The sequence below is a fragment of the Eptatretus burgeri genome, chromosome 2 (assembly GCF_056783735.1).
Source record: "Eptatretus burgeri isolate ZD-2024b chromosome 2, Ebu_testis_v1, whole genome shotgun sequence".
NCBI classification, from domain to species: Eukaryota; Metazoa; Chordata; class Myxini; order Myxiniformes; family Myxinidae; genus Eptatretus; species Eptatretus burgeri.
The window spans coordinates 28408369-28435260 of record NC_140962.1 but is presented as its reverse complement, the minus strand read 5'-3'; the positions used below and the strand labels follow the sequence as shown (position 1 = coordinate 28435260).

General features: G+C 46.9%; 2 protein-coding genes across 6 annotated transcripts in view; one reads left to right on the top strand and one right to left on the bottom strand.

The window, feature by feature from the left end:
- Positions 1-102: 102 nt before the first annotated feature.
- On the bottom strand, positions 103-25042 carry MRPL39 (mitochondrial ribosomal protein L39). Of its 3 annotated transcripts, none has more exons than XM_085852611.1 (10): positions 25024-25042; positions 20827-21003; positions 20377-20516; positions 12051-12150; positions 11777-11844; positions 4828-4940; positions 3878-3937; positions 3559-3763; positions 3022-3069; positions 103-231 (listed from the first exon to the last, which is right to left on the bottom strand). In XM_085852611.1, the coding sequence occupies exons 2-10, from the start codon at positions 20864-20866 to the stop codon at positions 142-144; spliced, it is 864 nt and encodes a 287-aa protein (XP_085708737.1). In that variant the 5' UTR covers positions 20867-21003; positions 25024-25042; the 3' UTR covers positions 103-141. The 3 variants fall into 3 exon arrangements, with proteins under 3 accessions (XP_085708737.1, XP_085708730.1, XP_085708721.1); XM_085852604.1 differs by lacking the exon at positions 25024-25042 and adding an exon at positions 24580-24676; XM_085852595.1 differs by lacking the exon at positions 25024-25042 and adding an exon at positions 24499-24671.
- LOC147031680 (uncharacterized) overlaps positions 24860-26892 on the top strand; it is a 53830-nt gene continuing 51797 nt past the window's right edge. Inside the window, exon 1 of one of the 3 annotated variants that reach the window (XM_085851969.1) lies at positions 24860-25392. In XM_085851969.1, the coding sequence (XP_085708095.1) occupies positions 25343-25392 (50 nt within the window). In that variant the 5' untranslated portion in view covers positions 24860-25342. The remainder of the gene's footprint in view (positions 25393-26892) is intronic. The other 2 variants (XM_085851976.1, XM_085851980.1) reach the window with 2 other exon arrangements.

Here is a 26892-nt window from a genome sequence, read left to right as displayed (position 1 = left end):
GCTCGCGGTTTCAATATATATATATAATTTTTTTTTTTACGGGCACGTACTAGTACATACAAATATGATGGTGATTTTTTGCACGTAAAAAGCCCCAACAAGTTATCTTGTACAAACTGTTTATTGGAGTAGGAAATAAATTCAGGGAGGGGAGGGTAAAACAGGGGTGCTGGGAGAATCGGATGACTGAGGTTGAGTTTCCTGGTCTGAATTCCCACTTGATTCCAACACCTGCCAGAAACAAAAACACCAGACATTGTTCAATGAGATATTGTTATACGCAGGTCGCAGAGCAATAACATCGTTGCTGGACAACTATCAACAGAGAGAAATGATGCACAAACCTTAATGAGAACCACACAGCTAAAGTGGAACTATTCTGAAAATAAACAGCCAAATAAGAAAATCTACGAACAACCTAAAATCAAGGACTGGAATGTTTTAAGCCAAAGAATAACTACTGTCTTACAGGGCGTTTAGTGCTGTTAAAGGCCGAGGTGAGTGATCATGGGCACCGATCAAACTTGCATTTTATGATTGACAATACCCAGTGGAAGAAGGATGCACAAAATGCATGACTTACGATGCACTTGAAAGGGAGGGGGGAACAAACTTGTATTCAGACTAGTTTGGGACTTTTTTAGATTGTACCATCAAGGCGTTATTAAATTGTATGCTAATGTCAGGAAATACATTCTACAAAACTAAAAACAGATTAAAATGATTTGAAAAGTATCCACTTGAAAACAAAAGGTGTTGAGACATTCAACTTGGTACATGCTGAGTAATGGCCCTCTGACCTGAAGAAATGCTGGTGCACAGGAAGAGAATGGAATTTAAGTGTTCACTTCACACAGATATGGTTGCAACAAGTTGGCTGAAGAGCAACCAAGTGTTATTATTAACCTCCGCCGTCGAAGATGGATGGAGGTTACTGTTTTCACCCCTTTCTGTTTGTTTGTGAACAGTATTACGGAAAAAACTCTGACGGATTTCGACGAAACTTGGTGGGGGGGGGTTAGGTCTGGTCCAAGGATCATGCCATTAGATTTTGGACTTGGTCCAAAATCCAATATGGCTGCTATGGCGGCCAATTTGAAAAAGTATTTGAATTTTTTTTTGCATTTCTACATGTTTTAAGTGATTTCCAACCCCCCCCCCCAAAAAAAATTGTTAGAGAACAAAAAATTGCAAATTTTTTTTCAACAAAATTTCGATTTTTTTTTTTTTTTGCATTTCTACATGTTATAAGTGATTTCCAACAAAAAAACATGCAAAAATTATAATTGCAGCTGATTTTGGAACTTCAGGTGGATATACCCACATAAAATCAATTTCTGTCTCAAGGAATCTAGTTATGACGAATGAATTGAATATGTAAAAGTTAAAATTAAAAGGGAAAGTTGCAAACTATAACTCTGTGAGCACTGTAACAGTTGACGTCAAATTGAATAAGATATCAGGTTCACTTGAGTGACCTAGCAGTATTGGCGGTGGAGGTTTTGCACTCTACCGAGTGATCCCCCTCGAGTTAACCTCCGCCATCGAAGATGGACGGAGGTTACTGTTTTCACCCCTTTCTGTTTGTTTGTTTGTGAACGGTATTATGGAAAAACTCCTGGATGGATTTCGACGAAACTTAGTGGGGGATTAGGTATGGTCCAAGGATCATGCCATGAGATTTTGGACTTGGTCCAAAGTCTAATATGGTGGCCATTTTGAAAAAATATTTGAATTTTTGTTTTTGCATTTCTACATATTAAGTGATTTCCAACCAAAAAAAAAAATGTTGGAGAAAAAAAAAACTTGGAAAATTGTACTTTTTTTTTCAAAAAAATTTCGATTTTCTTTGAAAAATTTTTTTTTTTTTTTTTTGCATTTCTACATGTTTTAAGTGATTTCCAACAAAAATGCCAAAATTATAATTGCGGCTGATTTTGGAACTTCAGGTGGATATACCTATGTATAATCAATTTCTGTCTCTAGGAATCTAGTTATGATGAATGAATTGAGTATGTAATAGGGAAAGTTGCAAACTATAACTCTGTGAGAACTGTTGATGTCAAATTGAATGAATAGGATATCAGGTTCACTTGAGTGACCTAGCAGTATTGGTGGCGGAGGTTTTGCATTCTACCGAGTGCTCCCCCTCAAGTTACTACTTCGTATGCAGCCTATGGCTGCTGGTTACATTATTGCTGGGAGCGTAGCTGTACCGCTGATGCAAACTGGTACTCATTTTCCTGACCTTGGAAGGATGACTGGCTGAGGTCAACCCACCTGGTGTTATTTAACGACAAGACAGGGGGCTCAAACTCAAGACCCTAAGATCTAAAGCTCGCCACCTTAACTGTTAAGCCAACACCAGGCTTAAGCAAACGAGCTAGCAGGTTTTTTTTTTTTCCAGCAGATGCAAAACAATCTGAAAATGGACATTAAGCACATTGTCCATTTTATCCATTTCTCCCAAAAAATTGAAGCCATTCTTTAACCCCCCCCCACCCCACCCCACCAAAAAACAAAATTAATGAGCAGTCCACACACTCTCCTCTTAAGTTGTCTAGCCTGGGTTTTAATCTCAACCCAGCTATAAGCTGTCACCCTAGTGTTTCACAGGCAGGGTGATTCATCAATGTGTGTGCCGTCCCTCAGATGACGTCAAACTGGCATCCCATCTGCCAGCATTACTTGGTGAACGTTAAAGATCCCACGGTGTCCTTCACAAAGAATAGGCGAGCTGTTGCTGACACTGAACAAATTCCAAATCCCTACCCTGACTACTCAGTCGAGCGTCAGGCCTGGCCAGCTGGTTTGTGAAAGACTTGGCTGAAAACTTCTCAACCAATGGAGCCAACTGAGACCTAAAGAACATCTAACGGTGAAAAATTGGGGAAAGGAAAGTCTTTATCTTCAAAGCATAAAATCTGAAGGAATAGTCATACATTAGACAAAAACAAAACTTTGAATTTACACTTGATAAATAAAAACTTCCTTGTGCCATGCCTCCAGTGGAATACTCACCAGGCGTGTCGCCCTCTTTACCAGCTTGTGCCAGATCACATGGTGTGCCTAAGTGAGAAGATAAGGTAGATGAAGGATGGCTTTGGATCATTTTTACTCGAGACTACATTTACCACTTTCCCCTCCTCAATCAATTGCTACCCATTGGCAATGACCGAGAAAGGGAAGGTCTCAACATCTATAAGCTGTCCAAATGCACCACAGGGTACAATAAATTGCAAATTCCATTGTCACATCGACTCAAATTAGTAGATGTAGATGAGACGAACATGGGTTGGTCTGCTTCGTGTTCCCATCTGAATTCCTGGCTCATGATGCTCGGAACACAGGTTCAAATCTTATATACCATGTGTGTTTATCTATTGTCATCAAATGTTATTGGAATTCATGTGAAGTACACTGATGTCTCCTAATGTCATCCTGTATGTGATTTATGCAAATGCTCCTCCATAAGCTCAAGATGAAGGAAAACTTGGAAAGTGATCATTGCAGTTGATGCACATCTGTCACCTAATCTGTTCTGAACAAGAAACTTACTCTTTGATAGACAGGAAGAGATAAGCCCTGGAAGCGATGAAAATCATATCCTGCAGGGAAAGCTGAGGTCTCTGAGGTGTCGCTCAAGGCCTCCGAGGCTGAATCTTTGCCTTTCAAAGGATGTGCAGCAGTGATAGCAAACTGAAAGCAGAGGCTAGAATATGGAATAAGAGGCCCCTCCGATAGATCAACAAAATCCCCCAGTCTGGAAAGGAAATGTGGTGAGGTATTGAGGAGAGAGGGATTACATCTATTGTGAATATGGATGCAAAGAACACAAATGTGCATCAGCATGTAAATGCATGGACAGACAATATACCTGTACACTGTGACCTCTTCTTGTTGTGAAGCAATCTCTTCTATTTGCTCTTGTTTATACCTGAAACCATAGATCATACAAGAAAATGAAAAAAAATTTCATTCTCATTCTAACATTCTCTCTCAATCTAATATATAAAGCTCTTTCTAACCACTGACCGACCGACTGGTATTAAAGATCGGTACCTTCCGAGTGACGTAGAAAGCTGAAATTTTGTGCCGAGGGACATCGAAGCCGGTGCATCGGGAAAAAAAAAATCACAATCGGCTGACAACATCCATAAATGAAGATATATGAAAAAAATGCAGGTGAGCGTGTGTATGCATACGCTGCTAATATATATATATATATATATATATATATATATATATATATATATATATATATATACATATATATATATATACATATATATATATATATATATATATATATATATATATATATATATATATATATATATATATATATATATATATATATATATATATATATATATATATATATATATATGTTTGTCTATGAAAAGGGACAACTGTGCTCTTCGTCTTTTACACCTGAGCTAAAAAAAAGGGAATAAATTGTAAACAAAAAGAAGGCACCTGAGGGGTGAAAAAAATAAGTGGTATTCAGCAATTTGGGACTAAGATGTACCATACTCTTTACAGAGCGTCGGAGCTGCCAAAGCAGTTTTTTGGAAAGGTTTATACTGGGTGATTTGCCATTGCCTTCTCAGCATTGCTTGCCTGTGCTCTATCCTTTTCAATGCTGAGCATCAAGCAAGGAAGCAGCACGTACCATTTTGAAAGTCTTTGGTTTGACTCTGCTGGGGTTTGAACCACCGACCTCCCAGACTCAGAGCCGGTGCTCAAACTATGATGAGCCTGGTTCTTTAGGACTAGCAGAGTGTAAAAACAGAGCAACGCAACAATACAGGTTTGGATACCAACCTGTTTTCTTGAAACATTTGCAATGCTAGGTTGGGATGGAGAGACAGGTGTTCATAAGGGAGGTTCTTGCCGAGGAGGGCAAACGCTCTGCGAGTTAGAGCTTGGAACTGGGCCTTGGGTAGATATGAGGGGAATAAAATGGCAAGAAGAATCAATAAAACAATGTGGAAAAATGCGAACACCCCACGTCCATTAAAGATAGGCGCTTTTGTTCGGAAAGAGTACGTAAAAGGATTGAAGTTTAAAAAGCAGAATTTTTTTAAGCAATTTTGATAAAAAGGAGAGAGCGAGCTGATGAATAGGAGCAACAAAGGAAAGAAAAGGCTGTATGTATAGGTTGGATCAGCAGTTGATCCTTCCACTTCTTCAAAGCTAAGTTTTCTGGTCGTGTCTTTCTGTTTTATTTTAGACCGTGTTGCTGTTTGTTTTTTTTCGTCCAATTTTCCGAAATCGTACCTTGTTGTGCTGTGATGTGGAATATGTGTTCGTGTCGCTCAGGCCTAGTCTTGGGATAGCCAGTGTGCAAATTATATCTCTACTCCGATAATTATATCTCTACTCTATATTCCACTTCTTTTCAGCCTCCTCAACTTTATGTTATTCTCCTCCTCACTTCAAAAAACAAAAAAACACTTATTTTTCAGTCTGAAACACGAAGTCAATCTGCCTGGTAATTCCTTCTGCTTGTCTTTCCTGTACTTCCTTTTCTGCTCCAATTAATTAATCTGGCCATATACTTGTGAGTTTATAACGACACATATCTTTTAAGAAGTACTTGAAGGCTTATTTATACCATTTCATGTAGCTGTTTTTCACAACCCCCCCCCCACCACCAATTCCTGCCCATACGTATTGTTGTGGTTCTGTAAAACTGCATGCCTCCAAGGCATGGCACACAACATACAGTGATCCCAAGACAGTTATTTCAATAGTATATGTCTTCGTTCGTCCCTTTTGTATGTCTCGTGGATAAAAGATGAAAGATGCGTTGTGTGGGACTCTTGTCGTCAGGTCTCTTATATGTTCTTAACCTTTACTTTTTCTTTGCTACACCTCTTTCTTTTACACGAAACATGCAAGCACGCACGCCAACCATTAGGAAATAAGCAAACACACGGTGGGCGAGCGTCTCCAGTACGTTCATGCTGTGAGTGCATCCCATGTGCTCGGACTGCGAGCGTCCGCGGCTCTCGGGCATTTGCGCACCAATTTTCATTCAAACTGCCTGCCAATTCCCAACCGCCATTTCATCTCAGGCCTTCATTTTTCTCATCAAACCATACCACGCTTACCACAACTGCTTCATACAAGTGACAAAGATAACCCCACAACTCACGTTGACACGTGACCTGTATTCATCAATCTCGGTACGCACGCCACGTGGAAAGCACCTCTCGCTACAGATGCCACGTGACAATCATCATTCGCTACAAACGCTACATGGCCACCATCTCTCACTGTGAATGTCACAAGAGCGCCCTGCTCTACAACCGCCACAACGGCCCCATGGTCGTCAAATCCACACCGTAGCCTCAAGGGACCCAGAGGAGATGTGGGTCGGGCTATTTCGAGGCATAACATGAGGCGTGAACGTGCGCTGCAGCTCGAGAAGGGACCCACAGGTAGCGCAGGGATTTCTCTGCCATTCCACGATGGAATGAAAACCAGCATACGTTCGGGGCTGGACAGCGTGTCCGAAAACCACAGCCCCATATTAAACTTGGAGTTCCGACGCATAACGAGGTCAGCGAGCAACTGACCCATTTTTTGCCTTCAAGGCCTGGTGGGTCGTGGCTAAAACCGCTATGGCCCAATAGGGGAGCATGATTTCATCTTCCACACTGCTGCCATGAGGCAGGGCTGCTCCATTGCAAGTGACCCTCCTTAGGTTACAGACACCTACACATACAGATTCTTACATGGATGGGATAGGGACTTTCTTCTCAGGCATCTTTTTCTGCCATCTCTCTCTCGTCCATTGAGGACGCACAAAAGAGCATCAACGCAGGCAAAGCTAAACTGTTCTCTTAAGGGCAGGAACTAAAGGAGCGAACCGAAGTGACTTCACCTCACATTTTTCCTCGCACACCACACCGCCCCCCCACATTGCATGACACTCGCATCTCACACTTTGGACACACCCAGTATTCCTCCCACCTCCTTTTTGAAGCGTTCTGCCGACCGTGCCAGGTATTGAGAGGTCATTTACCCTCATCTACTTCTTGCTTTCTGGGCTATCTCTAATTTTCCTCGGGGTGTGTGTGTGAGGGTGAGAGTGAGAGAGACACAATGCGTAAGTTAAGACTGCATAAGATTGAATGGCATAACTGTTCTGTGTCTCCTTTTGTCGCATCACACAAATTCCTTGCTTTCCCTGCTGTACATTGCAATAAACCTCATTTACCCTGCCACATAACTTTCCTCGCATTCTGGTTTAAAATAAATGTACTGTTAAGAAAGGTTCCCAGCTCGTTTTCGTCTTTTCCTTCATTGGTCCAGCATGGCTCGCACCCCAGCTTCGCCAGGACGTTATTCCCCAAATATTTTTTTTGTAGCCGGTATGTACTTGGCAGTTCCGTTCAGCTGCACCTGATCCGGTAGATAATCGGGTTAACACAAATACGTACCAAGGGCACGTTCCCCAGTAAGGAGTTCACGTGGACCGAGGTAAACGGTTTGTAAAAAGGAGGACCCGAATTCATGTGTTCGAATTATTGATGTTTGTGGTCGTTTAGCGATCCGCCGCGACACCAAATTATTCGTGTCGATGACCTGCGATTCCGGTGAGTCCGGAGAGGAAACCGAGAAAGTCCCTCACTCGTGGTTTCCTCTGCGATAGCGGCCCGCAACAATATTATATATATATATATATATATATATATATATATATATATATATATATATATATATATATATATATATAGTTGAAAGTGTGTCTGTGTGTGTTTCTCTGTGACCAATGCACGTGAAAAGTACTGCACTGATCCTCACCAAACTTCACATGCTGACAGAACATGTAGCCGGGAGTGTCCCGATGTAAAAGAATTGTACTTCCAACTTCCGGTTTCCGAATTATGACATCACCTGATTTCGTAACGTTAATTTTTCAAGTTCAGCCGATTGACATGGGGCCAACACCATTTGCAATGGAATGAAAAAATAATGCTACAGTCAATTGAAGACAATGACCTCCGACTTCCCAGTTTCCGAATTATGACGTCATCACCTGAATGCGCAACGTTAATTTTTCAAGTTCAGCCGATTGACATGGGACCAACAGAATTTGCTCGAGAATGAGAATTAATTAAGTCGCAAATGATGACATGAAACCAGCCTCACATTGTTGAGGCATTATGGTTTTTTTTATCTGATGCGGCAATAAATCTTAACATTTTTGAACTCGAGTCTTCTGCATATAAAACATGGCGGGGAAAATATAATATTATAGTGGTGATGAAAAAAAAAAAATAATAATAATGGTGGCAGCCTCTACAATTTTACAATCAACTGTGACATATACTCCTTCAGACCCGCCGTCATCCACGGGATTCCTGTGCGGAGCACGGGTATCCCTGCTAGTATGTATATATATATATATATGTATATGTATATATATATATATATATATATATGTATATATGTATATATATATATATATATATATATATATATATATATATATATATATATATATATATATATATATATATATATATATATATATATATATATATATATATATATATATACTAGCAGGGGTCCACCAAAAGTCAGACTGTATTTGCATTGTAAATTGTGCTAAAGGCAATGTGCTGCCTGTTTTTTTTTATTTTTTATTTTTTTATTTTTATTTTTTCTGTTGCAGGTTCATCTAAAGAGTTGAATCTATCACGGATAAGTTTTTACACCATACACTGGAGACCAACTTGACAAGGCACCACCAGTTTTTAGAGGAGGGAAACGAGTTTGAAAGCTCATTCTTGAGATTGGACAGATGTTTTCTGTTTCTCCTGAGAGTAGACACACTTGTTGCGGGCTTTGTGGAATGCTCTGAGGTTGCCTTCGGTTGGATTTTCCTTCCAGGAGGAGAATGAAGGTTGTTTTAAAGCACCTGCCTCACCACAGGATGCAGATAACCATGAGTGGCAGGATGGGTAAAATAATTGAAGAGGATAGGAGAGAGCAGTTTTCTGTGGAGGAATCCCCAGGTTGAATTAATATCAGTTGCATTGGATGAATCCTTTTATCGCCTCTCCGTCAAGGCTGGAGTGCCCCAAGGCGGTGTTCTGGGCCCAGTCCGGTTCTTGATCTTCATCAATGATCTGACTGATTCCTCTGACTCTGGAAAATCCTCTATCTATTTTCTGATGACTCCACCTTCTGCTATGACATCCCTCATCCTTCAGCCAGAAAGGCTGCAGCCATCCCTCTTCAGAGCTTGACAAAACAAAACAAAAAAAATCACAAGCTGGTCAAGCACTTGCAATATGTATTTCAATTCTGACAAATCTCACACTCACTATCTCTCCCGAAAGGACTGTTTGGCAAACCTGCCTAGGTATGTTCTTTACAATCTTCTGGAGGAAGTTCAGTCATTCAAACTCCTGGGTCTCACTATCAGCCATGATCTTTCTTGGGCAAACCACATTTCAAAGTTAGCCTCCAAAGCTGCCTGGGCATCTTCCATCATACGAAGTCCTTCTTTGGCACACATGAATTCCTATCCACCTACAAAGGCCTTCATCCGCAGCTTGATGGAGTACTGCTCTCCCCTCTGGGCTGGCTTCCCTGCCTCACATCTTGCTCAATTTGATGCTGTGGCAATGAAGGCCTCCAAGATCATTGGATTCTCCGGTGAAGCTGAGTCAATGGGCCTATCACTTTCTCATGGCAGTCAGGTCGGTAGTCTTTCTGTCTTCTACTGCCTCCTTTCTCGTCTTTCATCCTCTGCTCACTTTGTCCCCTCAAGGTTTCTGCACGGCACACGTGATCAACCATCAACACTCTACCCCAGTTTCAGACCAAGTCACTCTACCCTGGATATGCTGCTTCTGCTCTCCCAACAATGGATGGAGGTCCTCAATGCCGGACATGAAATCGGAGTCATATCCTGAGACATATCGCGTGCTTTTGACACGGTCTGGCACCCTGCCCTGCTAACCAAACTCTCTTCCTATGGTCTCCAAGGCCATCTCCACTCATGGCTCGCAGACTTCCTCTCCTGTCGCAGTCAACATGTGGCCTGAAATGGAGTTCTTTCATCCCCTCTTCCTGTCCAGGCTGGAGTTCCTCAAGGAAGCGTTCTGGACCCTGTTCTTTTTCTGGTTTTCATCAATGATCTCTCCAACGCTCTGGAAAATCCTCTTTATCTCTTTGCTGATGACTCCACCCTCTACCGTACCATCTGTCATCCTTCAGACGGGCAAGCAGCTGCTTCTTCGCTCACTGTAGATCTGAGTAAAATCACAAGCTGGTCCAACACGTGGAACATGTCTTTCAATCCAGACAAATCTCACTCTCATTATGTCTCTCCGAAAGAACCATTTGGAACCCCCCCCCCAATCTACTTTCTGAACAATCCTCTGGAAGAAGACCTTTCATTCAAGCTTCTGGGTCTCACTATCTGGCATGATATTTCCTGGGAAAGCCACATTTTCAACCTGGCCTCCAAAGCTCGTCGCCGACTGGGAATCCTCCGTCATGCAAAGTCCTTCCTCGGCCCACCTGAGTTCCTGACCAGTTACAAAGCTTTTGTCCGCAGCCTGATGGAGTACTGCTCTCCCCTCTGGGCTGGTGCTCCTGTCTCTCACCTTTCTCGGCTTCACGCTGTAGAAACCAAGGCATTTCGGATCATTGGCATCTCCCACGATGAGGCTGAGTCTTTGGGCCTCTCACTCTCTCACCGCAGGCAGGTCTTCTACTGTCTCCTCTCCTATCTTGCACCCCTGTCTTCTACTGTCTCCTCTCCCATCTTGCCCCCCCCTGCTGTGTCTGCGATTTGTCCCCACCATATTTCTGCAGGGCGCTCAAGGTCTGCAAACAACCCCCTTCTGGTAAAACTACCATAATCATGAATCACTGCCCACCTTCGCTCTTTCATTCCTCTTTTTCCCCGCCTTTGGAATAAACTCCCTCACTCTGTTCAATTCCATTCTTCCCTGCAGGCTTTCAAAACAGCTGTTCATCACCACCTCTTATCGTCCACCATCCAAATCCTCGATCTTGTTTACCCCCATTAATCCACCCCAAACCCACCTCCTTCAAATTCTCTGCTTTCCTTCCTGAAAGTCCCTGTAATGTCCATCTTGTATACCCAGTGTTCCCCACCCCACCCCTCTCCCTTCCACAGATCTCCTAATGTCTCTTCCCCACCATTTTGTTCTCCCTTCTCCCGACCCTCTTGTCTCATGCCCCCCCCCTTTGCTATGTGTTGTGTGTTAGCTCTCATACGAGCCTCGACAAGGTATACAAAAAAAAAAAACACCCGTCCTGTGAAGCTACCGAAATCCATGATCACTACTCACCTCCACTCATTTGTTCCTCTTTTTCCCACCTGTGGAATCAACTTCCACATTCTCTTCAATCTCATTCTTCCCTCTAGGTCTTAAAGACAGCTGTTCACCCCCATTTCAGATCATGATCTTTTCTACCCCTGTTAACGACTCCCCACCCCAACCTCTTCTCCTTCCAAATATCCAGTTTTCCTTCCTGAGAGTTAAAGTATCCATATTGTTCACCCCATGCATCCTCCCCAACCACTTTCCTTCCCACATTCCTTATTTTGTCCAAGTGTCTCTCTATTTTGTCCTTTATCCCTGCTGTTGGTGTTTCCCCCTTCCCTTTTGTTCTGTTGCATCCTGATCCGTTCTGTGTTCTCGCTTTTCTACGAGCCTTGACTTTGTGTCCCCCCCCCCCAAAAAAAGTACAAGACTGTAAAATGAACACTTACCTCAGATGGCTTCCAGTTATCCAGCTTTTGATCCAAAATGACATCATAACAGAAAGCACCGGATATGACTGCAAGAGCACATAGAAATACCAATGGGAAGTGAGAAGAAAAAACAAAAAGACCAAATAATTATATTTCTCATTTTCCCATAACCTAACATAATGTTCCCATTTAAAACTTTTCATTTACAAATCTATCTGGTACTGTCTGACAATGTGTTCAAGTGGAAGGTCAAGCCACCACATCTTTATATACGAGTACACACAACAAACACCTGGCACATCTGGGGCCCGCAACAGTGTGACTGCAAATTCATCTTTGAAGGCGGATTCAAGCACAGCTCCCAAAATGAAGGCACACGAACGCCAGTATGCCTGGGTAGGGAGAGAAGTGGTCATAGGTGGGAGAGGGGACGGGAGAAAAGTGATGTTAAAATGAAGGGGTTGGAATGAGAAATGTGGTGATGATGATGAGCATTGATGGAGCTGAAGATAACATTGAAATCATTGCATAGCATTAGCAAACAAGATTTCTAACAAGACACCCTCACCTCTCACATATCCTGGTCCAAACATCCCTGTTACATATTTTGCGACAATTGCACTCCCTGCCATAAAAAAACAACTGAACCCGTGATTGGCTCTGATGCTATTTATTTATGTGACAACATGGGACACAGATGGGGTGCAAACCTCTTTGACTGAGATAAATGCTGAATAATTACACGTATATTTCACTGTGATCTCATGACATAATGCTGCATTGTGGCAAATGTTTTCACATAGGGATCCAACAAGGAAGTAGCAATCTCAATACTGGGTATGTCCACCTCCGGCAGCAATCACTGTATTGCACCGGCGTCGCATTGACAATATAAGCACTCGAATCTGAGCCTTGGGAATGGCATTCCATACCCGAATTGGATCCTGTTATAGTGCATTGAGAGTCTGTGGTGGTCTTGTCAAGGTTCAAACACGATGAACAATGATATCCCAGAAATGTCCAATTGAATATAAAATCTGGCGAGTATGCAAACCAGGATGTCATGACGTTCACGCTGGCATTGATAGGAACATTCCTTGTTTGAATGACCCTGTTAGCAGGAGCATTATTGTGCATAAAGATGATTCTTTGACTATGGTGTTGAAGGCAAGGCAGCACATGCTGCCGTAAGATCTCATTTATGCATTGATCTGCCATCAAATTGCCATGGATACGGATCAAGTTGGTGCAAACGATTTCAGCTATACCACCCCACATCATGACACTTCCACAAACAAAATTGGTGACTTCCTGGACACAGACTGGTGCATGTCGCTCAGAGAGTCTTGTGTAGATCCGTGCATGACCATCATGCTTTTCAAGGAGAAACGTAGATTAATCACTGAACATTTGCCCACTGTCTGTGTCCATCGGACATGCTGATTTGACCACTGCAAGCATGCTTGGATGTGTAGCAGTGCAAGTTCTGGAGGTTGAACAAGATGCCAAGCATGGATTCCTGCATCACGAAGACTCCTCAAGCCGGTGCGTAACACTTATCCTGTGAGGTCCAGGGAGTAAGTATGCAGTCCTATGGGCAGTTTGAAATTGATTGCTTAGATTGGTCATGCAAAAGTATCGTTATCCTGGGAGTCATTATCTAAAGTGGGAGTCGTTATCCTGAGAAGTTCACTTCTTGGCAGTCTCTTGTTGATATAGTGGCTTGATTACATCTTCTGAAGTCATAAACAGTTCCTCTTCTCAAATTAAAGATCCTTGCAATATGGCTAATGGAAGACCCTGCTTGAGTGTGTCCAATTACAGTGCAGTATTTCTTTCCTCATTTTCTGACAGAAGTGGCATTGCAATGGATTGTTTAAGATTGTAATCAGTAAGTATTTTTTTTTTTTTAGATGACCCACATGCTGGTGTCTCAAAGACTCAAATTTGTTCAGAATACCTCATGTCACCTCTAAAAACCTGAGGGCGCATGAGTTGCATGTGCTGAACGATTATTACATGAAGCAATGACGTGACGTGACGTGGAAACTTGCAATTGAGTGTTCTGCACATCCCTCGTGTCAAAACGGCACTTGGAATAAACGCTGGAACAGCACTTGAACAATCACATTATCACTTCTACATGTTCGTTTTGTTATGGTGGAGAGTATCTAACTGCCTCCACGCTGAAATGTTGTTAATGAGAACCAATTGCATAATATGCTTGGTCTTTTGAATTGCATCATTCAATCAATTAACTTCCCAACTTTGTTCTCTGCAAACAATCACGAACGCAACAATCAAGAAAAGCTTGATTGTTGCGAACGAACGCTCTGCAAACAATCAAGAAAAAAAAATATCATAAATGTTCCCTACCAAATATGAACATAAATACTGAACGTTCTCTCGTTCTCGTTCTCTCGTTCTCTCGCTCTCTCGCTCTCTCGCTCTCTCTCTCCGACTGGTTCAGCTTCGACAAAATTATCCTTCAATGCTTCGAGCTAGTTCTATGAATATAAACAAACTGACCTGTCTCACCTTTCTTACACTCTCATGTTCCAAGGAAAGGGTTTGACCATGGCATCACACCATGCCCCCATAGCACAATAACCAGCTCATTGGTTCAATATTGGCTATTGTGCTTCACTGGTATGGATTAAATTTCCGTTGTAAGTTTACTAAATTATCAGTTTCCATTTTCTTGCTCATGGGGCCGTCTGACATGAGATTGTTGTTATCGATGCTTTGTGCAACAATTAAGCAAGGAGAAATATTTGTTGTATCTCAAGCACAGTTCCAAATTGTAATCGTCTCAATTTATTTTCCAGTTTCCCAGCCATTTTCCACGAGAAACTGATCGTTACAAGAAACACACCAAAACCTCTCCTCCATATGCAAATGCCCACTTCAAACTTTGTTCCCCATTCTTTGACCAGTGGAGAAGGCTATTTGGGTCTGTCGATTCCTACTTCTCCTTCAATTACTTTAAGGTTCAGTAGTTGCTCACCACCATTTTGTTGTTTCCCAAAAAGATCAACCATCCAGCCCAATTATTTTACATCATGTTCAAATACATCACAAGATGTCCAACCTTCCTGTTATAATCTCGTCTGTCTATTCCTCCCAACACCATTGCCAACTCGTATATATATATATATATATATATATATATATATATATATATATATATATATATATATATATATATATATATATATATATATATATATATATATACACACACAAGTTGAAAGATTGTGTCTGAACGGGGTAAACGTTTCAACCACAGCATGTATAATGCTAAATTATACCTGATTTAATAGCTCTTGGATCTGAACATTGCATGCAGAGGTCTAAAAATATTGATATTCATGCAATTTGGAGTTTTATTCATTCATTTTTTGTAGCGCACGTGGTGTATATGGTCAGTCGTTGGTTTGCACACCTTCCGGAAGTAAAAAAAAAAAAATTATATAACCACAGACTACTCAGCCAATTCTGTCAATGCATAATTACCTTTCCGTCGATTTACTTTACCGAGAAACATTTGCAGTCTCAACAGTTCGTGACTATTCTGCTGTCAAAGGAAAATCATAACAACAAAAAAAAAGAATTTGAATTCCCTGAAAAAACCGAATCTGGGCCTCCTTACTAATGCTTCCAATTTCTGTTCATGCACGTGAGGCACACAAAAGAACGCTCCAACAATGCCTTGTGTGAGTGTAAGCACGAAGTTTCACGGGTGGTGTATAAGCTCAGTGTGGCTGGTTTGCACACCTACCAGAAGTAAAAAAATAATGTAACCAAAAAATTATTCTGTCCAATGAATAATTTGTGCTGTGTCACGTGATTGGGTTTTCGTATATCATGCCTCGCCCGCTAGGGGTGGCAGGAGTGTACTGGTCGCGCAATAAAGCGGAGTTGATGCTGGCGCGCGTGCTTCTTGCGTCCCACTGCACCTCGTACACTCTAGTTGGCTGATGAGGATGGTTGAAAACGGACATGTGCCCGTTTGACGGAGACGACTTCGAATTGTTTTCGGAGCAATTGGGATGCTATTTCCGCGCGAACGATGTGGTCGACGAGAGCAAACAGAAGTCGATCTTGCTCGCTTCGCTTTCGCCGGAGCATTATCGGCTACTGGGTGATTTAGTGGCACCGAACAGGCCCCGGGATGACGAGCTGTCGTTTCGGGACATTGTGCAGAATATGAAAGCACACATGGCACCGGAGAAGTAATTACAGCTCGCTCGATTCCAGTTCGATCGCCTCTCGAAAGGAGCAGAGGAACGCGTCGCTGATTTTGTGGCGCGGATTAAGCATTCTTCCGTGGCCTGCAAGTTCACGGCGGGGGAACGGCCAGCTCGGCTCGGAGATCGTTTTATTGCTGGTTTACGAGATGCGAAGATGGTTTCAGCGGTTTTACGGCTGAAGGGTGAAGCCATTACATTCGACTCGGCGGTCAGCACGGCTACAGCGGTCGAGCAGACTCGCGGGGATGTTCGAGCCATCACCGGCCGCGCGGGGTCGCGAGCACCCCGGGACGCACGCACTACCTTCGATGCGGGTCGGACGTCGCCGCGCGGCCGCGCGTGCGGCGGGGTGACCCCGCGGACATGCTTGGGATGTGGAGGTCGACACCTGCGCCGTGCATGCCCGTGTAAAGGCAACGTGTGTTTGAATTGTCACAAGGTGGGTCATTTGGCGCGTGTGTGCCGTGGGGCGCCGGCCACCGTTAAGGTCATGGACGGCGATGTGCGAGGCGACTCGGGGCGGAACCAGCGGCCGTTGATGGGCCTGTTTTTGATTGGCCCGGCGACGGCGCGCCCGATGACGGTGGAAGTCGAAGTGAACAAAACGCCGATCACGTTCCAGGTCGATACGGGAGCAGCGGTGTTGCTCATTGGCGAACAGACCGCGCGTAGACTCAACGGCTTGAAGCTTATCAGGTCAAACCTCACGCTGTTCACGTACACCCGCGAGAAGATAACGCCAGTCGGGATGGCAGACGTGTCTGTGCGGTACCAAGGCCAGGTCGCCACGCTTCGGGTGTACGTCGTGCGGGGGAGGGGACCGTCTCTCCTCGGCCGAGATTGGATGGCCCGCATCAGGCTAGACTGGGCCGCAGTTCACCTTGTGCAACCCGTGCCGAGACAGTGGGAGGATCAGTTGGAGAAGATTCTTCAAAGACATCAAGGGTTGTTTCGCGACGACCTTGGGAAACTCAAGGGCATGGAGGCAAAGCTCTTCTTGAAGGAGGGGGTGGTTCCTCGGTTTTGTAAACCGCGTCCGGTGCCGTATGCCCTGCGGGACAAGGTCAAGGGTGAACTGGATAGGCTGGAGGCCTGTGGAGTGATCGAACGGGTGTCGTGCTCGGATTGGGCCACCCCGGTTGTCACGGTGCTGAAACGGAATGGAGACGTCCGATTGTGCGGGGACTTCAAATCCACGGTTAACCCGGGGCTCAGCGTGGAGCAATATCCGTTGCCGTCAATCGATGAAATATATGCGCGATTGGCGGGGAGTCGATACTTCACGAAGCTAGACCTGCGTGATGCATATTTTCACCTGCCGATGGATCCCGGGAGTAGCGAGCTTTTGACAATCAACACGTGTCAAGGACTCTATTTTGGGATTGCTTCGGCCCCAGCTTTGTGGCAGAAAGCCATGGATCAGGTTTGCATTGGCCTGCCCGCTCAGACCTACCTGGACGATGTGCTCATTGCGGGGAAAACTGCGGACGAGCATCTTGCGAACATTGCCCAAGTGCTGACAAAGCTAGAAGCGTGCGGCCTACGCTTGAACAAGGACAAGTGCGCGTTCTTCAAGCAGCGCTTGGAATACCTCGGGCACATCATCACGCCGGAGGGGCTGTTGAAAGGTCCTCGGAAGGTGGAGGCGATTCAGCACATGCCACTGCCTCGCGACAAGACGCAGCTGCACTCGTTCATTGGTATGGCCCAGTATTACCAAAGGTTCGTGCGCGGGCTCAGCTCACAACTTGTGCCGTTGACGCGGTTGCTCAGGAAGGACGAGCGCTGGGCTTGGGGGCCTGCACACCAGGCGTCGTTCGACCCCGTCAAGCGGCTGCTCACAGAGGATACGGTCCTCGTGCACTACGAGCCTGCGCGTCCGCTCCTATTGGCATGCGACAGCTCTGCATATGGCATCGGGGCAGTGCTCTCCTACAGGATGGACGATGGTACCGAGCGGCCTGTTTGTTTTGCATCCCGGACCCTGTCCACAGCAGAGCGCGGATATGCCCAGATTGAGCGTGAGGCTCTCAGCCTCGTGTGGGGTGTGCGGAGGTTTCATCAATACCTGCTGGGGCGGCATTTCACTTTGCAGACGGATCACAAACCGCTTCAATTCATCCTGAGACCCGAACGCGGGGTGCCGGTGGTAGCAGCCGCGCGAATACAGCGGTGGTGTCTGTTTCTGGGTGCTTACGATTATGATATTCAGTTCCGAAGCACCGAGAAGCATGCTAACTGCGACGGGCTCTCACGCTTGCCGTGTGCGGAGGGTCCAGCTGCGTCTGAGTTGGCCGACCGGGTCGATGTGTTCGCGCTGGGCCAGGTCCAAAGCGGGCCGGTCACGGCCAGGCAGGTCACGGTGGAATCGGCTCGTGATCCGGTGCTTGCCCGTGTCGTCCAGGCGATTTCTACGGGGAATTGGAGCGATCTGCCTTCGACACCGGCATTTCAACCTTTCACGTCACGCGCATCGGAGCTGTCGTTGGTCCAACGGTGCGTAATGTGGGGAATGAGGACGGTGATTCCACCGAGGTTCAGGCAGCGGTGTTTGGAAGAACTGCATGTCAGTCACCTTGGCATCGTGAAGACCAAGAGTCTTGCTCGTAGCCTGTTGTGGTGGCCGGGGTTGGACAAAGACATTGAGCAGTTGGTTAAGCGTTGCGCCGCGTGCCAGACATGCTGATAACCCGCGTCGAGCTTCGGGTCTCTGGCCTGTGCCAGACCGAGCTTGGCAGAGGGTCCATGTAGATTTTGCGGGACCGGTTAATGGCAAAATGTTTTTGATTGTGATCGATGCGTTCTCTAAATGGCCGGAGGTTGTAGTAATGCAGCATACATCAGCAAACATTACAGTAGAGAAACTGCGGACGATCTTTGCTAATAAAGGGTTGCCGGAGATCCTGGTCTCTGATAATGGTCCGCAGTTCCTTGCGGGTGTATTTGATGAGTTTATGCGCCAGAATGGTATTCGACATCTAAGGTCCGCACCGTATCATCCTGAGACGAATGGCCAAGCTGAGTCGTTTGTCAAAATGTTGTAGCGGGCTTTGCGCAGGGGGGGGGGGGGTGTTGCACCTGTGCAGACAGTGGTCGATGTCTTTTTGCTCCATTACAGGAACGCAGTTCATCCTGTCACGGGCGATTCGCCTGCCATTCGTCTCTATGGACGGGCATTGCGGTCCAGGCTGGATTTGCTGCGACCTGGAGGGTCGGGGAGTGGGGCAATGTCGGGTCCGACGCGGCTGCGCAGCTTCGAGGTGGAGCAGCGGGTAATGGTGCGCGATTATTTCCACGGTTCCAAATGGGTGCCGGTGGTGGTCTCTGTGGTGCTGGGGCCGGCGAATTGCATGGTGCGGACTGATGGTGGGGATGTGTGGAAGCGGCGCGTGGACCAAATGCATGATCGCTGTTCAGCGTCGCCCCCCCCCCCACACCTCCCCGGGCCGAACGATGCGGGACCCCCACCGGTAGTATCGCCGGCACCTGACGTTGTATCGCCGGGGCTGGTTGGGCCGACGCCAAGGGGGTCTTCGCCTGATGCCGTCCTACCCAGGGACGTCGGGCAGGCTGGGCGGTCGGGGGTGGCTGGTGTTGCGGAAAGTGCGAGTCCGGCGAGGGTGTCACCTCGACCGAGCCGGGAGGCGTCTTAGCCTGGGCTGTCTGGCGGCGCTGCCCGTCCGAGGCGGGTCAGGGTGCGGCCGCAGTACTTGGAGGATTATGAGTGTTGATGGGTTTCAGATGGTCATGTTGTGATTGTCCGTTCATCGTGTGACGGGTCATTTTACGAGGGGAGGAGTGTGCTGTGTCACGTGATTGGGTTTTCGTATATCATGCCTCGCCCGCTCGGGGTGGCAGGAGTGTACTTCTGGTCGCGCAATAAAGCGGACTTGATACTGGCGCGCGCGCTTCTTGCGTCCCACTGCACCTCGTACTTTTCGTCAAGTTATTTGACCGAGAAATCTTAGCAGTCTTAACAGACGTGTTGGGGAGGGATGCGGACGAGGAGTTGGGGAGGGGAGGTAGGGATGTGCACTTGGAGTTGGGAGGAGAGATAGATGCAAATTTGAAGAAGAAGAAAGGGGTTAAGGACTCAGTCACACTTCACATTACAGAGAAATTTCCACGGGTGCCATTATGCAGTCAAAAGATATTCCTGTCTATTTCCCTAAATAATCCGCTCTATTGGAAACGAATTCCCTTACAACAGCCCAGTGGAGCTGGGTTATCTGTGAGCCTGCAATAAAAAGCAATAGAAACTCAGTGACACCTCAGGTGCCACATTTCTAGTACAATAGTTATCACTGTCCAGGAAATTAGACTGTGTTGTGATAAAACTAGATTAATATTATCTTTGCATGTTACCTTGTTCACCTCTTCCAGTCTTTCTCCAACAAAATTTAGTAATGAGAGAGAACAGTCAGCATGCAGTGGCCGCAGCATGTGATATGGACGATCATCCACAAGTGCTACGACTGAGCGTTTGGACAACCATTCTGAAATATCTGGGGTTGTAAGTGGGGAGGAGGTGGGGGATAGTGAAACCTTTATATTTATGCATCTTTATATTTCCTTTGTCTGAGCAAATTAATATCAAGACTAAGTGTTTGAGCAGATGCTGTGCATGATGCCTCTTGGGTAGGGTGCTTGGCCATGCGCGATTCAAGAAGTAAGAATCACAAACCGGTCTGCAGAATGTTGACTCCACAAGTCCACTGAGCACCAATGTCCCAATTAAATTTATTCTCGATATCACCGACTATCAGTATGGGGAAATGCAATTTGTTGCTGTAAAGCAAGCAATGGGTGACTCACGCATGGCACAGTTATACGGTGTTGATACACCACGGTTCATCAGCAGGGTCTTCGTCTCAGGTCCATCAGGTCCTTTACGGTTGAGTCGGACTCTAATCTTTTCTACGCGTGCCACCTGAGCCTGCTGTCGACGAAGTTCCTCGGAGAAGAGGAGGGAGCGATGAGATGATTGGAGAGCTTGGGGAGGAGGGGGGGGGTCATGTGGAAAATAACATCACTGATAGTTTAGAATCATGACATGGAAGTATGTATATGAGGGAAGCAAAATGTCTTAGGTGCGACAAATTCACAAGTCAAGAAAGAATGGAGTCAAGGAAGAGGCAATGAAGGGGAGTTTGGATTGCAAGTTATGGGAGTTCATCAGGGGAGAAAGTGTGACAAAGAGCTCCTCAAACCAAATAAAAAAAAAAACACAAGCTAAGTTGTGTGCCATCGCAAGGTTGAAAGATGGCAAAACGTTCCACCAGGATTGATCCAATATCAGATTTTGAGGTTTAAAAAAAAAAAAAAATCTTCTGTTTTGACCCTTGTGACTCTCAATTACCACCCCTTGGGGGCATGAACCAGGGAGGAGGAGATTGGGACCATACTCTGTGCAGAGCGTTGGTGCTGCTTAAGCAGTCTCCTTGGCTATTAGGCCCAATCCTGGACTGGTCGCCACTCCGACACAGTATACCAGCAAGCTGGGCACTCATTTTGCCAACTTCAGAAGGATGACAGGCCGAGTTAACCCCACCTGGTATTTATTCAACAGCCGAGTGGGACTTGAACTCAGGACCCGAGGATGCAAAGCCCACCACCCAATCCATTAAGCAAACACCAGGCATGAACCAGGGGTCAAATCCACCAAAAAAGTGTGACATGTTTCATACCTTCCCCAATGTTAATTGTATTTCCAAAATTTCATTGAAAAAATGTTTTAAAATGTGCCTGTAATTGCATTTATGGGGTATTTGACATTTTGGCCCCACCCCAAAGGATCTTGCACCTTGTTGCCAGGTGTTGATCACAAACTATAAGTTTGGTGAATTTCTGCACAACCATGGATAGCGTGATGGATAGATAGACAGACAGAGCAGATTTTTTTTTTTTTTAAATCGGGGAGTGGGATGGGGACGGAGAGTGGGATGGGAGAGGAGGAGGGAGGAGGAGGATGGGAAGTGGGATTGGGATGGGGAGTGGGATGAGAGAGGAGGGAGGAGGAGGATGGGAAGTAGGATGGGAGAGGAGGGAGGAGGAGGATGGAGAGTGGGATGGGAGTGGGATGGGGAGAGGAAGACGGGGAGTGGGATTGGGACGGGGAGTGGGATGGGAGAGGAGGGAGGAGGAGGACGGGGAGTGGGATGGGAGAGGAGGGAGGAGGGAGGAGGAGGACGGGGAGTGGGATGGGAGAGGAGGGAGGAGGAGGACGGGGAGTGGGATGGGAGAGGAGGGAGGAGGAGGATGGGAAGTGGGATGGGGAGTGGGATGAGAAAGGAGGGAGGAGGAGGATGGGAAGTAGGATGGGAGAGGAGGAGGATGGAGAGTGGGATGGGAGTGGGATGGGGAGAGGAGGACGGGTAGTGGGACGGGGAGTGGGATTGGGACGGGGAGTGGGATGGGAGAGGAGGGAGGAGGAGGAGGACGGGGAGTGGGATGGGAGAGGAGGGAGGAGGAGGAGGACAGGGAGTGGGATGGGAGAGGAGGGAGGAGGAGGAGGAGGACGGGAGTGGGATGGGAGAGGAGGGAGGAGGAGGAGGACGGGGAGTGGGATGGGAAGTAGGATGGGAGAGGAGGAGGATGGAGAGTGGGATGGGAGTGGGATGGGGAGAGGAGGACGGGTAGTGGGACGGGGAGTGGGATTGGGACGGGGAGTGGGATGGGAGAGGAGGGAGGAGGGCGGGGAGTGGGATGGGAGAGGAGGAGGACGGGGAGTGGGATGGGAAAGGAGGGAGGAGGAGGACGGGGAGTGGGATGGGGACGGGGAGTGGGATGGGGACAGGGAGTGGGATGGGAGAGGAGGGCGGAGGAGGACGGGCGGGACGGGGATGGGAGGAGGACGGGGAGTGGGATGGGAGAGGAGGGAGGAGGAGGATGGGAAGTGGGATGGGGAGTGGGATGAGAAAGGAGGGAGGAGGAGGATGGGAAGTAGGATGGGAGAGGAGGAGGATGGAGAGTGGGATGGGTAGTGGGACGGGGAGTGGGATTGGGACGGGGAGTGGGATGGGAGAGGAGGGAGGAGGAGGACGGGGAGTGGGATGGGAGAGGAGGGAGGAGGAGGACGGGGAGTGGGATGGGAGAGGAGGGAGGAGGAGGAGGAGGAGGACGGGGAGTGGGATGGGAGAGGAGGGAGGAGGAGGAGGATGGGGAGTGGGATGGGAGAGGAGGGAGGAGGAGGAGGACAGGGAGTGGGATGGGAGAGGAGGGAGGAGGAGGAGGACGGGGAGTGGGATGGGGACGGGGAGTGGGATGGGGACAGGGAGTGGGATGGGGACAGGGAGTGGGATGGGAGAGGAGGGCGGAGGAGGACGGGCGGGACGGGGATGGGAGGAGGACGGGGAGAGGGATGGGAGAGGAGGGAGGAGGAGGATGGGAAGTGGGATGGGGAGTGGGATGAGAAAGGAGGGAGGAGGAGGATGGGAAGTAGGATGGGAGAGGAGGAGGATGGAGAGTGGGATGGGAGTGGGATGGGGAGAGGAGGACGGGTAGTGGGACGGGGAGTGGGATTGGGACGGGGAGTGGGATGGGAGAGGAGGGAGGAGGAGGACGGGGAGTGGGATGGGAGAGGAGGGAGGAGGAGGACGGGGAGTGGGATGGGAGAGGAGGGAGGAGGAGGACGGGGAGTGGGATGGGAGAGGAGGGAGGAGGAGGACGGGGAGTGGGATGGGAGAGGAGGGAGGAGGAGGACGGGGAGTGGGATGGGAGAGGAGGGAGGAGGAGGACGGGGAGTGGGATGGGGACAGGGAGTGGGATGGGAGAGGAGGGCGGAGGAGGACGGGCGGGACGGGGATGGGAGGAGGACGGGGAGTGGGATGGGAGAGGAGGGAGGACGACGGGGAGTGGGATGGGGATAGGGAGTGGGATGGGAGAGGAGGGCGGAGGAGGACGGGGAGTGGGATGGGAGAGGAGGGAGGAGGAGGAGGACGGGGAGGAGGGAGGAGGAGGACGGCGAGGAGGACGGGGAGGAGGACGGGAGAGACCAACCTAAAGATATTGTCTTCGAGAAATGGCAATAATTATACTCTTATCCAAGCGTGTTTGCAATCTCGAGATTATGGTTCATGACGTTCAGCGTAAAAGAGATGAAAGTGTAATTTCTTAAAGTCAATCACATCGAGGTCATATACACGAGTTTGACTTCGGGACCGTCCATTAGTACGCGTGTGGGGGAGTTGGGTTGGGGTTCAATCAAAACAGACAGCACATGCACACTGAACAAGGTCCACACGTGTCGCACTCAATGGCAAGGTCCCATCGGCGCAGGTTAACATGTACATGTAACCATGGATACCACCATTCATTTTCGTCTTCATCACCGTGTCCCTTTAAGGTTCATGCTGGCCTCAAAAAAGGTCAGGAAATGGAAGGAAAATACCGATTAAATCGAAATGCGCGGCGGCCGAACGCAATTAGCGGTCAGATGCAGCTCTCACAACTCGAGCAGGCAAAGCGTTTCGAGCTGAGCGGACTTACAAGAAGAGCAAGGCAAACGGAAGACCCGGGAGGCCATGGAAGAGGAAAACAATAAAACCCCAAGATAAATTTTTACAAAACCCGAAAGACGAGACGCGTGATGTCATTCGCTGCAGGACGTCACGAGTTCGACTCGAAATCGTTCGTCCGCAGTTCACGCGCGATCCTGACGTCACGGGTGTTAATGGCTAAAAACGTTCGTTTAAAAATTTTTAAATTAAAACTTTCTCTGTGGAACAAATTCTTGACTGGAAGGATACAGAACATGCTCAGCTTGCGCTGTTGAAATCCGAACAATTACACCGCCAGCGACAGCGCCGCCGTCGTTTACACCGATCAAAACCGAGCCAAATCAGGGAAACGCAAATAAAAAATCGTCAACAACGTCAGAGCGAACGAAATGCGCGTTGTCAGAAGGTCGGACATTCAGGTCACACGTCACGAACACGAACATAATCACCGCCAGTCCCGAGGATCTGAGTGAAGGGTTAGGCCCATGGTATTCATTTATTTGTTTTCATTTACCGAAACGTTTCTTCTCACACGATCCAGTTCGTGCTCCGTGCGACTTCTGTCATTTAAGGTTATCGGTGGAACGTGTCGGTGTGGACAGCCGGCTCTCTCATTGCTCGTCCCTCGGCTAACCCTGCGATGTGCGGATCCTTGACTAGGCCCGAGCCACGGCCTCAACTAGAAGATCGTCCGGTTTTTAGGCGTCTCACGTCCTTCCGGATGGTAGGCCGATGCTCGCCATGTGCAATGTAGGAACATTTTGTGTTGTTTCTAAATTTCCACACGAACGGGTCTAGTTCAGGTTCTTCGAGGTTTGTGTGGTCGCCATGTGATGCCGGAAGCGATCGTCTTGGGTTGTTCCGATATGTCCAAAGCGCACAGGTAACTTTCTCCATATGGATTTGTCTTTGTTTGTTTGTTTGTTTGTTTTTCCTGTTCTTTTTTTGATTTTGCCTTCCTTCCCGCTCTTTATCGTTTTGCGCTTGCTTGCTCAACAAAACGACGTGTCGATCCTCGTTGCTTTCTTGAAAGAATTGACAATTTGATCTTCTACCTGCTGGTTCCACCAAAACCCGTGATGCTGCTATTCGGTTCCTGGAAGGTCAAGATCATGGGGCTAAAGAAGAACAGCAGCCCTCGGTGGCGCAATCGTTCGAGCGACGTCGGTGGTTCGAACCCTGGCCGAGTCTTACCGAAGTACGTGCTGCTTCCTTGCTTGAAGTTCAGCAATTAAAAAAAAGGATAGAGCACGAATTAAAACAAGCTTAAATGAGCTAAGATCCTCGTCCTCTCAATGATGATGTCATAAAAACCAATATGACGTCATTGTGATGTATCAGGTTTGCGATAAATTTATCTGTGCGAATGCCCGGCTTGATTCCTGCAAACAAAATTCAAACAGCTTGCCTAGTTTCGGAGATAATGGTATATGCGATTTCCATTCGCGGCGATATTATGACGTCAACTTTTTTTTCTAGGAAGAATTTCCAAAATCGGAGATGGTTACTGCCTGCGCGTGGGCTTTCTGCATATACATGGCAAGTTTCACGAAGATCCGATGAAAACTCTGGGTTGTGACACAAAAAATGTCAAAAAATAGGAATGACGTCATAGTGATGTATCATATGTGCGGTAATTCATCTCTGCTAATGCCCTGTTCGATTCCCGCAAACAGAATTCAAAAAGCTTGCCAAGTTTCGGAGACAATTTTTTAGGCGATTTCCATTAAGCGGAGATATTTTGACGTCATAATTTTTTTCTAGGAGGAATTTTCAAAATCGGAGATGGTTACTGTCTGCGCAGGGTATTTTTACATATATATGCCAAGTTTCAGGAAGTTTCGATGAAAACTGTAGGCTGTGAAACAAAAAAGTCCACAAGAACAACAACGTGAGTAAGACTTAGAGATCCTCCACGAGGATCTAAAAAGTCCACAAGAAGAAGATGAAGAACATCAACGTGAGTAAGACTTAGAGATCCTCCACACACAATTTCAGCTTTCTACGTCACCCGGAAGGTCCCGATCTTTAATATGTCAGTCATTCAGTGGTTAAGGCCCAGTCACACCTTGACGTTTTAGCCAGGTTATGCCGATTTTTGGAAAATTTGTCTAAAACGCTGGTACACGTCGAATACGTTATGGGTAAGTTTTGATAACATTGAGAGCACGCTGAAAAACACTGCCATACGTCGTTGTACGCTGGCTTTAAACGTTGTACTTTTCGGTTGTCCTCAAATTTTCCATACTTGAAATTTTAAGACTTATGCCAACGTATGACTCACACGTTCCGCATAACGCTGGCCATAAGTTGTAGGCACGTCACGCGATCGGTGACACACATCGACACACGTTACTTGAAAGGTGCTCATAATTCGAAACAC